The sequence below is a fragment of the Phytophthora sojae genome (assembly GCF_000149755.1).
Source record: "Phytophthora sojae unplaced genomic scaffold PHYSOscaffold_13, whole genome shotgun sequence".
Lineage (NCBI taxonomy): Eukaryota > Oomycota > Peronosporomycetes > Peronosporales > Peronosporaceae > Phytophthora > Phytophthora sojae.
The window spans coordinates 994,104-1,009,590 of record NW_009258127.1 but is presented as its reverse complement, the minus strand read 5'-3'; the positions used below and the strand labels follow the sequence as shown (position 1 = coordinate 1,009,590).

The 15,487-nt window shown below is 61.3% G+C and overlaps 1 protein-coding gene across 1 annotated transcript; it reads right to left on the bottom strand.

The window, feature by feature from the left end:
• Nucleotides 1-10,449: 10,449 nt before the first annotated feature.
• On the bottom strand, nt 10,450-12,642 carry PHYSODRAFT_341104 (hypothetical protein; the record flags this gene model as incomplete). The annotated part of the gene is made up of 3 exons (XM_009539405.1): nt 10,450-10,566; nt 10,647-11,975; nt 12,019-12,642. 3 exons carry the CDS (start codon nt 12,640-12,642, stop codon nt 10,450-10,452), a joined length of 2,070 nt encoding a protein of 689 aa, XP_009537700.1.
• Nucleotides 12,643-15,487: the final 2,845 nt, after the last annotated feature.

Below are 15,487 nucleotides of genomic sequence, written 5' to 3'. Positions count from 1 at the left end.
TGTCCAAGGCAATTCAACGGGCGGCGGCTCAGTCCGGTAGCAACCCCAGCTCTTACAGTGCCCACTCCCTAAAAGCAGGAGGGGCGACGCACATGTATCGCGCTGGGATTGACACACTGACCATCCAGTTTCACTGTGGTGTAGTACCCCGCGGAAGAAGTGGGCGCGCCGGGCGCCGGAGGAAGAAGGCGCCGGGACGCGAGTAATGGACTTCGACGCGGCTGATGGAACGCGACGCGGATTGATGGGCGCGACGCAGGGCCGAGCTCGACGGGAAAGTCGACGTGGGTGATGGGCCGTGAGACACGGTGCCAGAATCCAGTGCGACGCGTAGTCATCCGACGGGTCGACCAGCGCACCCGGTTCTGCAAAACGCGCCGACCCTAACCCCCGCCGACCAAAACGCGCCGAGGTAAGATCTTGATTGCGCCACGCAAACCAGGTTGAAGGACGGCAGTGCAAGCACGACAGAAGTAGGGATAGGCCCAGAGCGGTAGGCTTAGCAAGCAGTAGTACAGAGTAGCCAGTAGCAAGGACATAGGATAGGGTAAGGACTCAGTCCCGAAATTTCTCTGAACCACAAAGACCTCCCGTCTTCTCCGAGGTTCCAGGGGAACCACCAAGCGCCGGCAAGTAGAGCCGCCTCGATATCCCGGCCCCCCGTCGTTTGCTGGTTCGGGTGTTCACCCCCCACAGACCCGTGCTGGAACAAAGGCACGTTAAACGTATACCGTTTAGGTGGGCGCCCGATAACGCGCTGCCTAGGCGAAGGACCGCACTGGCCTGATAACCGCTGTGCACAAGCCCCCCGTGTAGGCCCGATAACGCCACACAAGCCCCAGGAAACGCCGGCCCGATAACGCCGCACGCCTGACGGGAACGCCGAGGAAACGCCGGCCCGATAACGCCGCACGCCCAAGGCTCGACGCCCTACGACAAGGAACAAGCGTCAACACAAGAACCCCCCCCTCCAACTCCGAAGCCTGCGAAGACTTGGGCCTGTATTTCGAAGATACTCTACTCCAACAACCGAGAATAATTCGCTCGGCGCGACCGCTATCCAGACGCGCCGAGTTTGTGCGAGATCGCATTCGCGAGATTTCTGCAAGGGCGCTACTCCACAATGGTGCCGCGACCCGGGAGTACTACTTCGAATGACGGGCCAACGATCCAAGAGGCATCGGAGGCAGGTGCGCAGTCGGCTGGAAGGTCGCCGACCGCAAGAGAACACAGGGAGAGACCTGTCGCGTCGTGGAGCTCTGAGGGAACCTTCACGACAGGCCACGGGGCTAGCGACGACCAGGAGGGCTACGAAGAACAGTTTGCCGTTCCCGATGCGGCTCCCGACGAGGGAGCCGCGAAGGGCCGCGACGCAAGTCACAGTCCTACCGGTCGGAAGCCTGCAAAGGCCGACGACCAACAACAACCCACCGCCAAGGCAGCCACGAAGCGCAAGTCGCCCAAGAGGAAGAAAAAGAAGCTGCGCGCGCCGGACTCGGCGGAGGAGTCGCTGTCCAAGGCGCAAGGCAAGGACACGGGACGTCAGTACACCGTCGAGGAGGTACGGTACGTCGTGGCGCGCACGGAGCTCTTCCGTCTGCTAGAACAAGACCCAATCTTAGTCTTCCTTAAGTCCATGTTGATGAGCAACTTCACAGGCCCCTTCGTGGCGCCGGACTTCGATAACCTCACCAGCGTCGCCCACGCCGCGCCGACTCTCTTCCAGATGCTGCGTGACTCGGGGTTCGTGTTGGGAGCTTTCGAGATGGAGAGGCTGTGCGATTGGGACCTCAAGTCTTGGCTGCGCGCGATTAGCGTCGTGCAGGAGCCCTTGACGATTCTCGCCGGATCCGTTAAACAAGACGCGACGAGTTCCGCGACGGGCCGAGACGCGCCGAGCCCCTCGGCGGGTCCAGCCCAGACTTCGACGACCACGCCTTCGCCTCCACCTCGATACCAATCGAGCGTGGACTCCGACAGCAGTTTCGAGTCGTCCAAGCGCATGCCCATGAACCGGCCGCCGCGCATCATGCAGCTATCCGCGGCGCCCACACGCACAGAGGTGACGAAACCCGCCGAGGAGGTGCTTCCCAAGGCCTTGAGAGAATCTATCATCAGGCTGATGCAGACGACAGTGATAACCACCCCGCGCGCCGACACGGCCGCAATTCCGACGGGGCCGAAGCCGCCCTCGAATCCCACACCCACGGTGGCTCGTCCCCAGGAGGCAGCCGATGTCGCCATGGAGTCGGTCAGTTTGCGTTCTTCGACGAGGTCCAGAACTCGACGCGACGCGGACGAGGACCCCGATGACCTGTTCGACTTGGACACCGGAGTGCCAAGAACCGCGGCCGCCGTCTCGACGGCGACAGCCGGCGGCGTAGCCCTCGCCCGCGTACGCCTCTCAGCATCTTCCGAGCTGAAAGAGTTCTCGGGACGGGACGCCAGCGAAGAGAAATCCAGACTGTGGCTCAACCGTCTGAAGTCCGCCGCGCGGCGCGACGGGATGACGGGCGAAGAAGTGTGCGGGCAGTTCAGCGATCTAATGAGCGGCCCTGCGCGCCAATGGTATCTCCAGTTGTCCAGGAAGGTCAAGAAATCGTGGACCGAGCTGATGGAGCAATTCCGGGTGCAGTACTGCGGCAAGGGCGTGTCAATGGCCAGTAGCTACTACCATGCGGTTCAGCGCCCCGACGAGACCCCTCTGGATTACTTGTACCGGCTCAGCGTCGCGGGCATGAGGGCCAACATCCCATACGCCGAGGGCACGACTGAAGAGAAGCGCGAACACGTCGAGCATTTCATCCGGACGCTGAACACGCAGGAAGCCGAACTCGCCTCGCGTCTCACGCTGATGGAGGTCGCCGACTCCGCGGCGCTGGAGATGAAGCTGCGTGCCCGACAACGTGGATTGGCTCACCAGAAGAAGACCCTCTTCGGCTTGAACAAGTTCCGCCAAAAGGCGCCGACTCCGCCGGCGCGCGCCGTACATGCGATTCACGTTGCGTCGGACGAGTACGGCTCGGAACGCGAAAGTCGCGACAGCGACGATCGCCAGTACGACCAAGACGAGGCGGACGAAGAACGCGCCAAGTTCTTCGTCGCGGGACAGGCCCCGCCGGGAGAGCCGGCGCGTCGCAACTTCGATCCCGACGACTCGGGACGCGACCGCCCGCGGTGCCGCCACTGTGGTTCACGTCGCCATGTCGAAGGAGACTGCTGGAAGTTGTTGACGTGTCAGAAGTGTGGTGGCCAGCACCCGACGGAGCGATGGTTGAGGGTGTGCAAGGCCTGCGGTGACGTGCACGAAGCCGGAGAATGCCCGATTGAGGAGTTCTTCAACCAATTGCGCCAGTGGTTTGACCCGAATAAACACGCGGGAATGCTGCCACCGGCCGCGGAGAAGATGTTAAACTAAGACGCTCGCTGGCTTGGAAACCAGTACGAGACGAGCGACCTGTTTCCATCTATGCATATGTGACGAAGAAGTCGCGAGAGGCGGTTTGTGAGAGCCCGACTTCCCTGAATGATAATACATGTAAATCCAACCTGGAACGTACCACGCAAGAACGCGCGTCGAGAATCTCGGCGGTCCGACGTACGACGGACGACGAGTTTGCACGTGAACCACCCCTGGACGAGATCGACTTGCAACCAGGAGAGCGACGCGGATACTGGAAACATTACGCGCCGCACAAGTGGTACAAGCAGGCCAAGATTCATGGAAAGCTGAACAAGTGCCGTGCTGTGCTATTGCTCGACACAGGTGCCGAGGTGTCCATCCTGGTCACCACCTTTGCTCGTGAGGTAGGCTGCCTGATCGACACAGAGATCACGCAAGAGTGTGTGGGAATTCGTGATGAGACATATTACACGGTGGGGAGAACCAGAGTCAAGATTACCTTGGCTGGTAACTTGGTGTACTACATGCACCTGTGGGTCGGCGACTTGGTCGGCCAACACGCAATCCTGGGAATGAACTTCATGGTGCCCGCTGGAGTACTGCGGATGGCACGGCGTGCCTCCTCGACGAGGTGCATATCCAGATGACCGCTATACGGCGCACGGATGCACCCGGTCAACGTCAAGACGCCTGTGAGGCTCGAACCAGGAGACACGCATGAAGTCTTGCTGAGGCCGGATCGATACGCGCCGTTCCTGTGGGTGACACGGGCAGAGTCGTGGGTGACTACCTTTGGCAAGGGGAGAGTCGGAAAGAAAACGTACCTGCGTGTCACGAACATCGGAGACGCAGCGATAACCCTCGACGCGCATGAAACGCTTGGGTGGTGGACGCCGTCTGACGGCCAGCCTCGGAATCGTGGATTCGTCCGACTGGGCTCCACCCGGTACCAGCAGTGGCAAAATCTGGCGTACGGCGCGATGCGCGACGCGGAGGAGAACTGGATCCTAGCCGAGCTCGACGGGCCGATGACGAATCGCCCCTCATACCCGACGCCTAAAGCCATCTTGCGCCCGGAGCCGAGACAACTCGGGACGCGACGCGCCGTGACCCAGTGTTGGCGGCTGTCGCGAGCGCGCCGAAGGGAAGCGGGGTAGAGGTGCCGCCCGACGACCACAAGCGGAAAACGGGCGAGGAGGCGGTGGAAGTGGAACCCGATGGGCCTCCGACAGTGGCTGGAAGCGCTGCGATGAAGGAATCGCCTGAGTCAAAACTCGCCGAGCCGAAACTCGACGAACCAGAACCCGCCGAGCCGGAACGCGACGAGGCAAAACCGGATGAGCAGGAGGAAGAAGACGCGGTCCTCATCCACGAGGGGTCCGGCCTCTTCGTAGAGGATCTCGAGTCTGAGATGGCAGTGCTGCCAGATCTCTCGCTGACCGCCGAGGTGAAGATCGAGGACTTGAAGGTCGGCATGCCGACTGGACTCCCGCCCGAGGAAGCCACGGGACAAGAAACGCGGCTACGCCAAATCATCTGGAAGCGACGGAAGTGGTTGATCGGCAAAGGCAACGCCTTGCCGCCGGCCGCCCTGGGTGTTGTCTGCGACATCGACGTGGGCGACGCAAAACCCGTCGCGCAACGCGTCCGGAAAATCCCGCCGCTGTTTCGAGAGAAGGTCGCCGACTTGATCAAAGGGCTGCTGAGCGCGAGGATGATCCAGAAGTCGAAGTCGCCGTGGGCGTCGCCCATTGTCGTGATCATTAAGAAGAACGGCGTCGATATCCGGCTTTGCATTGACTACAGGTTCATCAACGGGCTGACACAGTTGATGATTTACCCCATGCCGCTCGTCAACGACTTGCTCGAAGACTTGGACAAGTATCCGTGGTACTGCTCCCTCGACATGGCGAGCGGCTTCTGGGTCGTCCCCATGACAGACCGGGCCCGGCTCACCTCAGCCTTCATCACGCCGATGGGACTGTACGAATGGCTGCGTATGCCGTTCGGCCTGTGCAACGCGCCGCAGATTTACCAACGCTTGATCGACAACGCGCTCTACGGGTTCATGAAGCTGTCCCCGGATGGCAGCACTCAGGACGTCTTTGAAGACGGCGAACCGGTGAAGCCAGGTATTCACTCCGTTCTGGGACGGAGGTCGTACATCGACGACATCCTCATCGGGGGTACGTCGTGGGACGACCTGTGCGAGAAGGTCGAACGCTTGCAGGATGTCTGCGAGCAGCGGCACTTGTCCATCAGTGTCGAGAAGAGCGAGTGGGGCATGTCCAAGGTCGACTACCTGGGCCACCGAGTCTCAGGACTCGGTCTCGAGGCGAAGTCGAAGAATCTGGAGTCGCTGACGTCGCTCGAGTTCCCGCGCACGCTCAAGGGCCTGTAATCGTTCTTGGGTAGCCTCAATTACTACCACCGGTTCATTGCAGACTTTGCGGTATATGCAACCGCGCTGTATTCGCTGACGGAGACCGACTTCAACGAGTACGCCAAGCGTCCAGAAGTCCACGGACATGAGACGTGGACGCACGCGACGCGCGCCTTCGACGCGCTCAAGGCAAAACTCGCCGAGACCCCAATGTTGAAGCCCTTCGACGCGAACCGAGAATCCGTCGTGATCGTGTACGCCAGCGACTGGGCCATCTCAGGGGTGCTCACGCAGGTCCACGACGAAGTGTACATGCCTGTGAAGTTCACCAGTCGTACGTTGAAGCCCAACGAGCTGAACTACGACATCGTCGAAAAGGAGATCTTGGCCCTGTTGCGCGTCTTGAACGAGTGCTACACGATGCTAGCAGGGAGACCGGTCCGCGTCTTGACACGTCACACGACGCTCGCCTGGTTGTTCCGGTCCAAAGGACTACAGGGGCGGCCGTCACAGTGGGCCGCGATCCTCTCGCCGTGGAAGTTGGAAATCTGCCGATCCATGAAGGGAGAAGAAGAACTCCTCGGCGCGCTGGCCGCGAGCATTACCCCGCGAGCCTTCGTCGACGCGGCGCTAGAAGAGATCGCCCCATGGAGACGGGCGTCCAGGATTGTAGTCATTCCAGGCGCGCGACGAGGTCTTGCACGTTTTGAGCTTTGACGGATCGGCCAAGGCGAAGCGAGAAGGCGGAGCATACAGTGCCGTCATTTGGCAGCTGCCGAACTGGGAGATCGTGCGCGCCGCGTCGGGATATGCGACGGACCTCACGGTCAACGAGGCGGAATACCGCGGGCTGCTGCTCGGATGTTCTCGTCTAGAGGAGCTCGACGACGTCACCCGACTCGTCGTATGCGGAGACTCCAACCTTGTCATCAGGCAGATGCGAGACGAGATGGACTGCAAGTCCCCGGGGCTGAAGCTGCTGCGACAAAAGACGCGAAACGCACTCCAGGCATGGCCGCGCCACGAACTCTTCCACGTACGACGAGACTGGAACGCGAGTGCCGACATGCTGGCTGGACAAGCTCTGCAGCGTCAAGGAGGCCGCAACGCGCACAGTCCCGAGGAGATTCAAGATCTGAAGACGCTGAATCGCTTGGTAGAAGTCATCCGACCACGGGCATCGAGTCCCGGGATGGCGTCTCCAGCCAGTCCCGACGCGGATAATCTCGACGCGGAAAACCTCGACTCGGAAAATCGCGACGCGGAAAATCGTGACGCGAAAACGCGCGGCGCAAATGACCCCGTCGGGAAATCCATGGACGCGGGACGCGGGACAGCACAAGTCCTCGCTGTGACGACGCGCTCGGCTGCCGCACGCACGAAAACACGTAGGGTCCGACCTCCAGAAGTCCTGGAGGAGCGGGTGGTGCAACGACTGCGCCTGGACCGCATCCGCGTCGCCCAGAACGAAGAGGTCTGGATCGTCAACCTCAAGAAGTATCTCCGCAGCGACGTCGGAGACCTATCTCGGCGCGAGGTGAAGAACTGCCAAAAGCTTGCGCCTCAGTACGAAGAGGGCGAAGGCGGGCTGCTCTACTACCAGCCGAGAAGTGACGATTCCGCCGAGGATCGGGATGTGATGATGAAGCTGGTGATCCCGGAGACGCTTCGGGAAGATGTACTCCACCACTATCACGCGAGCCTGGAGGGCGGACACCAGGGTATTGGCCGCACGTACCAACGCGTGAGGCGCCACTTCCATTGACCAGGGATCTTCAGAAGCGTCCAGCGCTACGTCGGCGAATGCACCGACTGCGAGACCGGAAAGGATCGGCCGACCATCCAGGGCGAGTCGCCGGGCAACATCGTCGCGACGTACCCGTTCCAGGTCATTGCCATGGACCATATTCCGTCGTTGCCGGCATCCTACAAAGGCAACACAGAGCTGTTAGTCTGCGTCGACCTCTTCACGGGGTTTGTCGTGGTCAAAGCGAATGCAACACGAACCGCGCAGACGGTGGCCGAGGCGTACGAGGAGGCGGTGTTCAGGCGCTTCGGCGCGAGCGAGGCTATCCGCCACGACCGCGAGCCGGGCTTCATGTCCGACTTCTTCAAGGCGTTCAGCAAACTCATGGGTCAGAGACAGCGAGCGACGCTCGCTTATCGTCCCCAAGCCAACGGTGCTGCAGAACGGATGGTGCAGACGGTTACAAGAGCGATCAAGATGTACACCGCGGACGTCGACCAACGCGACTGGGACGAATACGCCGAGCGTCTTACCTTCGCGCTAAACACGTCGCACGACCGGACGAGGAACGAAACCCCGTTCTTCTTAGTGCATGGCTGGGATCCTCGGTCGACCCTGGAAGCGACACTGGCCGTCGGGAACACGTCGACCCGGGACGCCGAGGCGAGGCGGCGGAGGCTCCGTATCCAGCGACACTACAAGGTGGCAAGGGCACAAGCGTTGGAGTTAGTCCGAGAGGCCGTCGAAGAGAGAGCGCGTCGACAAACTGAAAACGCGACGCAACATGAGATCGCGACGGGCTCGCAAGTTTGGCTGTACCTGGATCGGGTGAAGCCGGGGTATGTGCGCAAACTCGCCCACATGTGGCACGGACCCTTCCGCGTCGCCGAGCTGGTCAGCGCGTTCGCAGTGCGCCTCGAGACGGCGGGTACGCCCTATCAGCTGTACCCCGTCGTCCACATCTCCAAGCTGAAGCCCATCCGAGAATTCCCGTCGCGACCCGCGACGCAGCTGACGGTGCCGGCCGAGGAGCGCTTCGACTTCGACGAGGAGCTCTTGCCGGAGGATAGCTGGGAAGCCACGCGCGAGCTGGAGGACGACGTCTTCGAGGTCGAGAAGATCGTGAATATGCGCGAGGGGCGGGCTACCCGGTATGGGCGCACGCGACGCGAGTTCGAAGTCAAATGGAAAGGCTACCCGGACACGACGTGGGTCGACGAGCTCGATCTGAATTGCGGCGGGTTGCTGTACGACTTCCTGCGCCGGCGCACGGGACGCAACCGGTTTGAGGCGATGCAGTCGCACGAGAACTCGGAGGCGGCAGAGCCTGGTGGGTGAGCGCCCACGGGTGCGACTAAGTCGGCAAGGGGGCTGCCGACGGGAGGACAGGTGGGAAGCCTCGACTCTGGGAATGGCTGGAGCGAGGGATTGGATGAGGGAAGTGAGGCGGACCAGCCTGTTGCTGAGGATGGACGGCGGAGGGCCGTCTCATAAAAGATGTGAAAAAGAGAAAGAAAAGAGGGAAGGTGTCAAGGGGATGCATTGAAGTTACGGCTGCGAGATACACCAAAGTAACGGGCTACGCTCAAACCTGCTGGACGAACTTGCCTGCAAGGCGAGGCACGAGGTAAGCGTGGTGGGCACGCGTCACGCGACAACGCACGCTGACATCCATCTGCGCGACGGTGAGCGGCGTTCGGTGGAAGCGACGTCAAGGCTCCTGGGCGTCAACGTCGTCGAGCGCTTCCAGCAGCGTCGTGTGCTGAAGGCCCAGAAACCACCGTCCGATTCGTGAGTGCGCCGGTGGAAAGTGAAGAACCGCGGGGTCCAGAAGCAAGTCCATGTCGGCGAGCCCGCGGCGAAACAAGTCGACCACCAGCTGGAGGAGACTGTTCAGGTGGTCGCCTGCGTGCGGCCGACGGGAGTTCTGAGACGAACGCTACGACCGCCACGCAGCGCCAGGCACATGGAGCTCGTGAGTAGACTCCCAGTACGCCTGTGCCCAGCGCTCGACGTGGTGCCGAAGTCGACGCATGAACGGCTGGAACGCGGCGTCGCCCGACGCGAACAGCACCGACTCCACTTCCTGAGCCAAGTAGCGCCATGGCCGCGTGGCGTACAACGCGTCGACGTTGGCGCGTGTCACCAAGGCTCGGTTCGGGGACAGGCGCGCGGGGGCAGATCCAACCCCGCGGCGGCAAGAAGCGCGCTCGCAATTCGCGAGCCGTGATGGTGTGGAGCCGAAGACGACGTACGGACTTGGGCCACGGAAAGTAGCGGCGCTGTGTCCAACCCGAAGGCGTGCCAGCCGGGGGGATTACCGGAACGAAGAACGGCACCACAGGGGCGACTCCCTCCGAGCCACTTGACACGGAACTGGAAGACGAAGAGCAGGCAGAGGACGACGAGGACGAATCACCGCCGTCAGAGTCATCAGACCCGCCGGAGTGAATCGCCGAACCAGTCTGAGACGGTCGCCGACCTCGCGTGGGAGAACTTCGCGTGGGAGAACGTGCCGACCGCGAAGGCGACGCCGGCCGACGCGAGCGGGTCGAGTGAGCGGAAGCAGCCGACCCCGCGGAACGCGCCGAGCCGACGGAGTGATCCGACGAGCGCGACGATGAACGCGAAGCCGCGAGGGAAGGCGACGCCGAACGCGACGCCGAGGGCGAACGGGAGCGCGGACGCAAAGTCGATCGAGAACGTGAACGCGGCGAAGAACGCGAGCGGGAAGAAGGGCTCCGCAAACGGCGGCGTTTTGGCTGAGGAAAGTGCGCCCCAGCGTCACTCTCCGAGGACTCCGAACCGAAGAGAGACGCGTCTGCACGAGCACGCGCCGCAGCCGCAGTCACAGCCGCCGCCGGCGACGATGTGACAGGGGAAGCTTGTGCGGCCGTGCTGTTCGAGGCTGCTGTGTCAGCCCTTGTAGAAGCCCGCTGACTTCGACGCCGTGGCGAAGAACTCGACGTGGAGGTCGCCGGGAGCCCTGCGCAGCTCGAAGAAGGGCGCCGAGAGTCTGAAGGCCTGGCTCCACTGGGTCGAGGTCGACGTGTACCCGACAATGACGAAGCCGAGGAAGACCCCGGAACCTGAAGAGGGGCCGGAGTACCGACAGAGGAAGACGGCCGCTGAGCTGAAACACTCGTCGAAGGCACGGTGCCAGAGCTGGGGGCTGATCCGGACGACCCAGCGACCACAACAGGAGGCGACGCGACGGACACAGCCACAGGCGTGGCCCTGGCGAGATCGGCAGGAGGAAGGGGGATGGCAGCGTTCACTTCCGCTGCGTAGGTAGCCTCGAGGCGGCGGATCAAGTCGGCGGTGTCGATGGTACAGCCTACCGACGAAACGGAGTTGGCCAGCTTGCCGGCCAGGTCGTCGCGCACGCGCTGAGCCAACTCTCGGCTCCGGCGCGCGTCTCGAAGCATGCGCCTCCAGGCCACCGCACGCTCGTCACGCTCCCGGACCGCTAGATCGCGTTCGTCAGCCAGGTCGGCAACGCGGACGCTCAGACGGCGGATGTGCGCGCCGGCCGCATCTCTTCGCTGCAGCGACCGGCGCCGCATGGCCAACCAGCCGGTGCGATACTGCCCGGATCGCGAGGCAGCCTGCAGCTCATTAGCCTGGGCCCGGGCCGTCTCTGCCTCGGCGACCACGCGTGCAGTCGAGGCAGCTGCGACTGTCTCCTCCAGCTCGCGTATGCGAGCCGTCTCACGCTGGAGCTCCTCGGCGTGGGCAACCAGCAACGCATTCACGCGCCGGACGTCGGCTTGCAGCGGGTCGTTCAGCCGCTGGGCAGACTCAGTCTCAGCTCGACGTTGAGCAAGCGAGTTGCGAGCGACGCGCAGATCCTCAACCAGAGCGTCGCGCTGCTGTTCAACTCCCGCCTGAGCTTGACGTGCTTGGTCGCGCTCACGGACTGCAGCGTCACGACCTTGCTCCAGAGTTAGGGACACCTGCCGAGCCTGATCGCGCTCCCCGACGACTGCGTCACGCTCCTGCTCGAGCGCAACGAGATCCCGACGTGCTTGGTCACGTTCGGCGAGGGCGCCGTCACGTTTTCGCTCTCGACGGGCGACAGACTGTCGCGCCCGATCTCGCTGCGTTACGGCAGCGTCGAGCTGAGCCTGGACAGGGACGAGGGCAGCTTCCGCAGCAGCCAGCCGAGTGCGCAGGTCGTCGCGCTCAGCACGCGCGTCGTCCCGCTCACCGAGCGCAGCGAACAACCGCGCCATAGAAACCGTAGACGTCGACGGAGGGGCCGCGGCGAGCCGCGCGGACAGGTCAGCTACCTGCGCTTGAGAGGCGGCGAGCTGGTCCTGGAGGGCGTGGTAATCCTCAACCGACGAAGCCTTGAACACCCCGAGCTGGGTCTCGGCCGCATCCACGCGTCCGGCCTGGTCGCGGAGGCCGCGTACGCGGTCTTCGAGGTCGACGTTAGCCTGCTCCGTGCGCGCGCGAGACAAGCGCCTGCTCAAGCATCACCATACCCGCCTGGTAACCTTCGCGGGCGCGGTGAAGGAGAGCGAGGTTCCGATCGTGCAACACGGAGGCGTGAGCAGCCAAGCCGGCATTGTTCACCGACACAAGCTCACACTGAGCCCGGAGCGCCTGATTCTCCTGGGCGAGGGCATGTGCGTCGGCGACGAGAGCCGCCACCGAGGGAACGGGCGTACCAGGTGCTGGAAGCGTGACGGTAAAACGCACAGGAGGACGAGGGCGGTGCGCCCCACTCGCGCAGACGGCACAGCCGGCAGCTTCGAGGTCCTCGGTGTCGAGTTCGTCGTCGACCACCTCTATGTCGGCAGCACGTACGTCTTCCCGACGAACCATGGACTTGAGAGGAGCGACGGTGATGCACGGCGACAGGAGAGGCTTCAGCAGGACGGGGCGCGACGGGCGCGAGACGAGTTCTGCAACGGCACACCCACCTGGGGAGTGCGCGTGCGTGGCAGCGGGACGGATGTGGAATAGCACCCCACGAGATGTCGCGCCAGAGGACGGGTGACGGGAAGTGCCGGGAAAGATGGCAACCGACGAGACGGATGGAATACGACGCGTCGGGATGGCCAGAGAGGTTAACGGGATGATGGGCCGTGTGACACGCATACCGGCGGCGGAATCAGGCTGATTCTGGCTGATTCGACGAGCCGGTTCATACGCCCAGTCATGCAAACCCCGTCGACCCCAAAAAACCGTCAGCCCTAAACCCCGTCGAGAAAACCCCGTCGAGAAAATCCCGTCGAGGGAATCCCATCGAGCTCGAGTTGTGATTACGCCACGCAAATCAGGTTGAAGGACGGTAGTGCAAGCACGACAGAAGTAAGGATAGGTACAGAGCGGTAGACTTGGCAAGCAGTAGTACAGAGTAGCCAGTAGCAAGGACATAGGATAGGGTAAGGACTCAGTCCCGAAATTTCTCTGAACCACTCAGGCCTCTCCCCTCCGGAAGATCGCCAGGTTCTTGAAAACCACCAAGCGTCGGCAAGCAGAACCGCAAGGAACACGCGGCCCCCCGTCGCTCGCTGGCTCGGGCACTCACCCCCTCAAACCCCGTGCTGGAAACGAAGGCACGTAAAACGTATACCGGTTAGGAGGCGCTCGATAACGCGCAGCCTAGACGAAGGACCGCACGGCCTGATAACCGCTGTGCACAAGACCCCGCGTCGGCCCGATAACGCCACGCAACAAGCCCCAGGAAACGCCGGCCCGATAAGTCCGCACGCCCAAGGAACAACCGACGCCCTAAGACAAGGAGCAAGCGTCCACTCAACCCCCCCCCCCCCCCCCAACTCTGAAGCTTGCGAAGACTTGGGCTCTATATTCGAAGAAACGCTACTCAAGATCCGGGAAATTGCCCGTCGCGACCGCAGATTGGACGCGTCGGGTTTGTGCGAGGACGAACTCCGCGATTTCTGTGAGGCCGCTACTCCACAGAACGAGCGAGGCGAGATCGTGCGATTCAAGGCTCGGCTTGTCGCTTTGGGTTTCTTGCAGACGTTTGGAATTGATTATCATGAAACCTACTCCCCTGTTGCTGGTCTTCCTACTCTACGCGTCTTCTTTGCTGTCTGCAATCACCTGGGCTACTTCATCAAGCAGTTCGACGTCGAGACCGCCTTCCTGAATGGTGACCTGGACGAGGCTGTCTTCATGGCCATCCCCTTGGGAGTGCGCGCGGAACGAGGAATGGTATGCAAGCTGCTTCGCAGTCTTTACGGACTGAAACAAGCAGCAGCGGTCTGGTTCAATACTATTCGTTCTGCCTTCGTTGACATGGGCTTCTTCCAGTGCCGGAGTGATACGTGCCTGTTTGTACGTGTTGGACCACATGGACCTATTTTCGTGGTTCTCTACGTCGACGACCTGTTGGTGGGCTCTGCAGTTGAGGAAGAAGCTGTCGCCATTGAGCGGTGCCTTGCAAAGCGTTTCAAGATGAAGGCGCTAGGAGACACACGATTTGTTTTGGGTATGGAGATCAACTACAATCGTGTGCAGGGGGAGCTACATCTGCGGCAGTCGCAGTTCATTGCCCGCATGGTGGATCGGTTTGGTCAAACTGATGCGGTGCCAGTACGCAACCCGAATGTAGTCGGGTAAGATCTGCGTCCCATCGACGGAGCCCCGCAGCTCGCTGCGAACATGCCGTATCGCCAACTCATCGGCTCACTACTCTACGTCGCCAATGGCTCGCGCCCGGGCATCTGTGTAGCCATTAGCGCGCTATCCCAGTACCTGGACAAGGCTCAGGCAATGTATTGGCACGCTGCTATCCGTGTGCTCCGCTATCTGAAGGGTACACAGCGTGCGTCGCTCGTGTTCAAGCGTGGCCTTCCATCAAACCTCTCGATTGGTGCCTACTGTGACGCTAACTGGGGTGGAGACATGGCTACACGCCGATCGACTTCAGGAGTGCTAGTGCTGATGGACGGATGTCCTGTGATCTTCAATAGCAAGCGCCAAAATGCTGTCGCGCTCTCCACTGCTGAAGCTGAGTACATGGCCCTCGCTCTCGCAACGCAAGAGCTGCAGTGGTTTCGTCAGCTTCTCGCTGAAATGCATGTTGAAGTGCGTGCAACCATCCGGGTTCTCGTCGACAACCTAGCTGCGACTAGCATTGCCTGCAATCGCGGTTGCTCCGCTCGAGCTAAGCACATCGATCTTCGTCTGCATTTCGTTCGTGACCATGTTGATGCCGGTCACATCAAGATCGAGCACGTTCCGTCCTCAAGACAGCTCGCCGACTTCCTCACGAAGGCGTTGCCGACGCCACAGCTCATGAAGTTGGTCGCCGCAAGCGGGGTTGCCTTCCCATCAAGTTGAGGGGGAGTGTTGAGCCTGCCTCGGTGACAGGCCCTGACCACATTTGTACACGATGACTTCGATGAGAAAATCATAGTCTCACGTTTATCGTTTGCTGCGCACTCTAGGTCATGCACTTGTACGCCGCCCAGAACCGCCTCAGTTACTTCATAGCACCTGTCAGTATCATCGACTTCATCACCATTGTGCCCACACTCCTGACGGTAAGGACGACCCCGCGACACAACCTCAATTTACGAACCAAAGATGAGACAGGTAGTATGACATTGCTTAGGTACAAGTCAACTTGATAGGTATGGTGGTTGTAGTTGCCAGAGCGATTGCTCATGGCCCTAGTGCTGTAAGTATCCTCTGCGCATAATCTGTGGCATCAACACCTCGGTAGCTAGGCTAAGGCGAGCGCAGTTCGCTCGCCCAACACGTATTCACTTTCCGAAACACCTCAAGTGCCTGTACCAAGAGCCCTTCCTTGCCTACACCTTCTAAGTGGAAGTGATGGCAATGAAAGCCTGCTTCCTTCACATCCCTCGGCTTATCATATTGCTGCCAGCAGCGCTGGCTTCTTTCCCTTTGAATGGCTCTTAATGCCCTTTGTATTATCCAATCAGATGCCCTAAAACATATCCTTTGA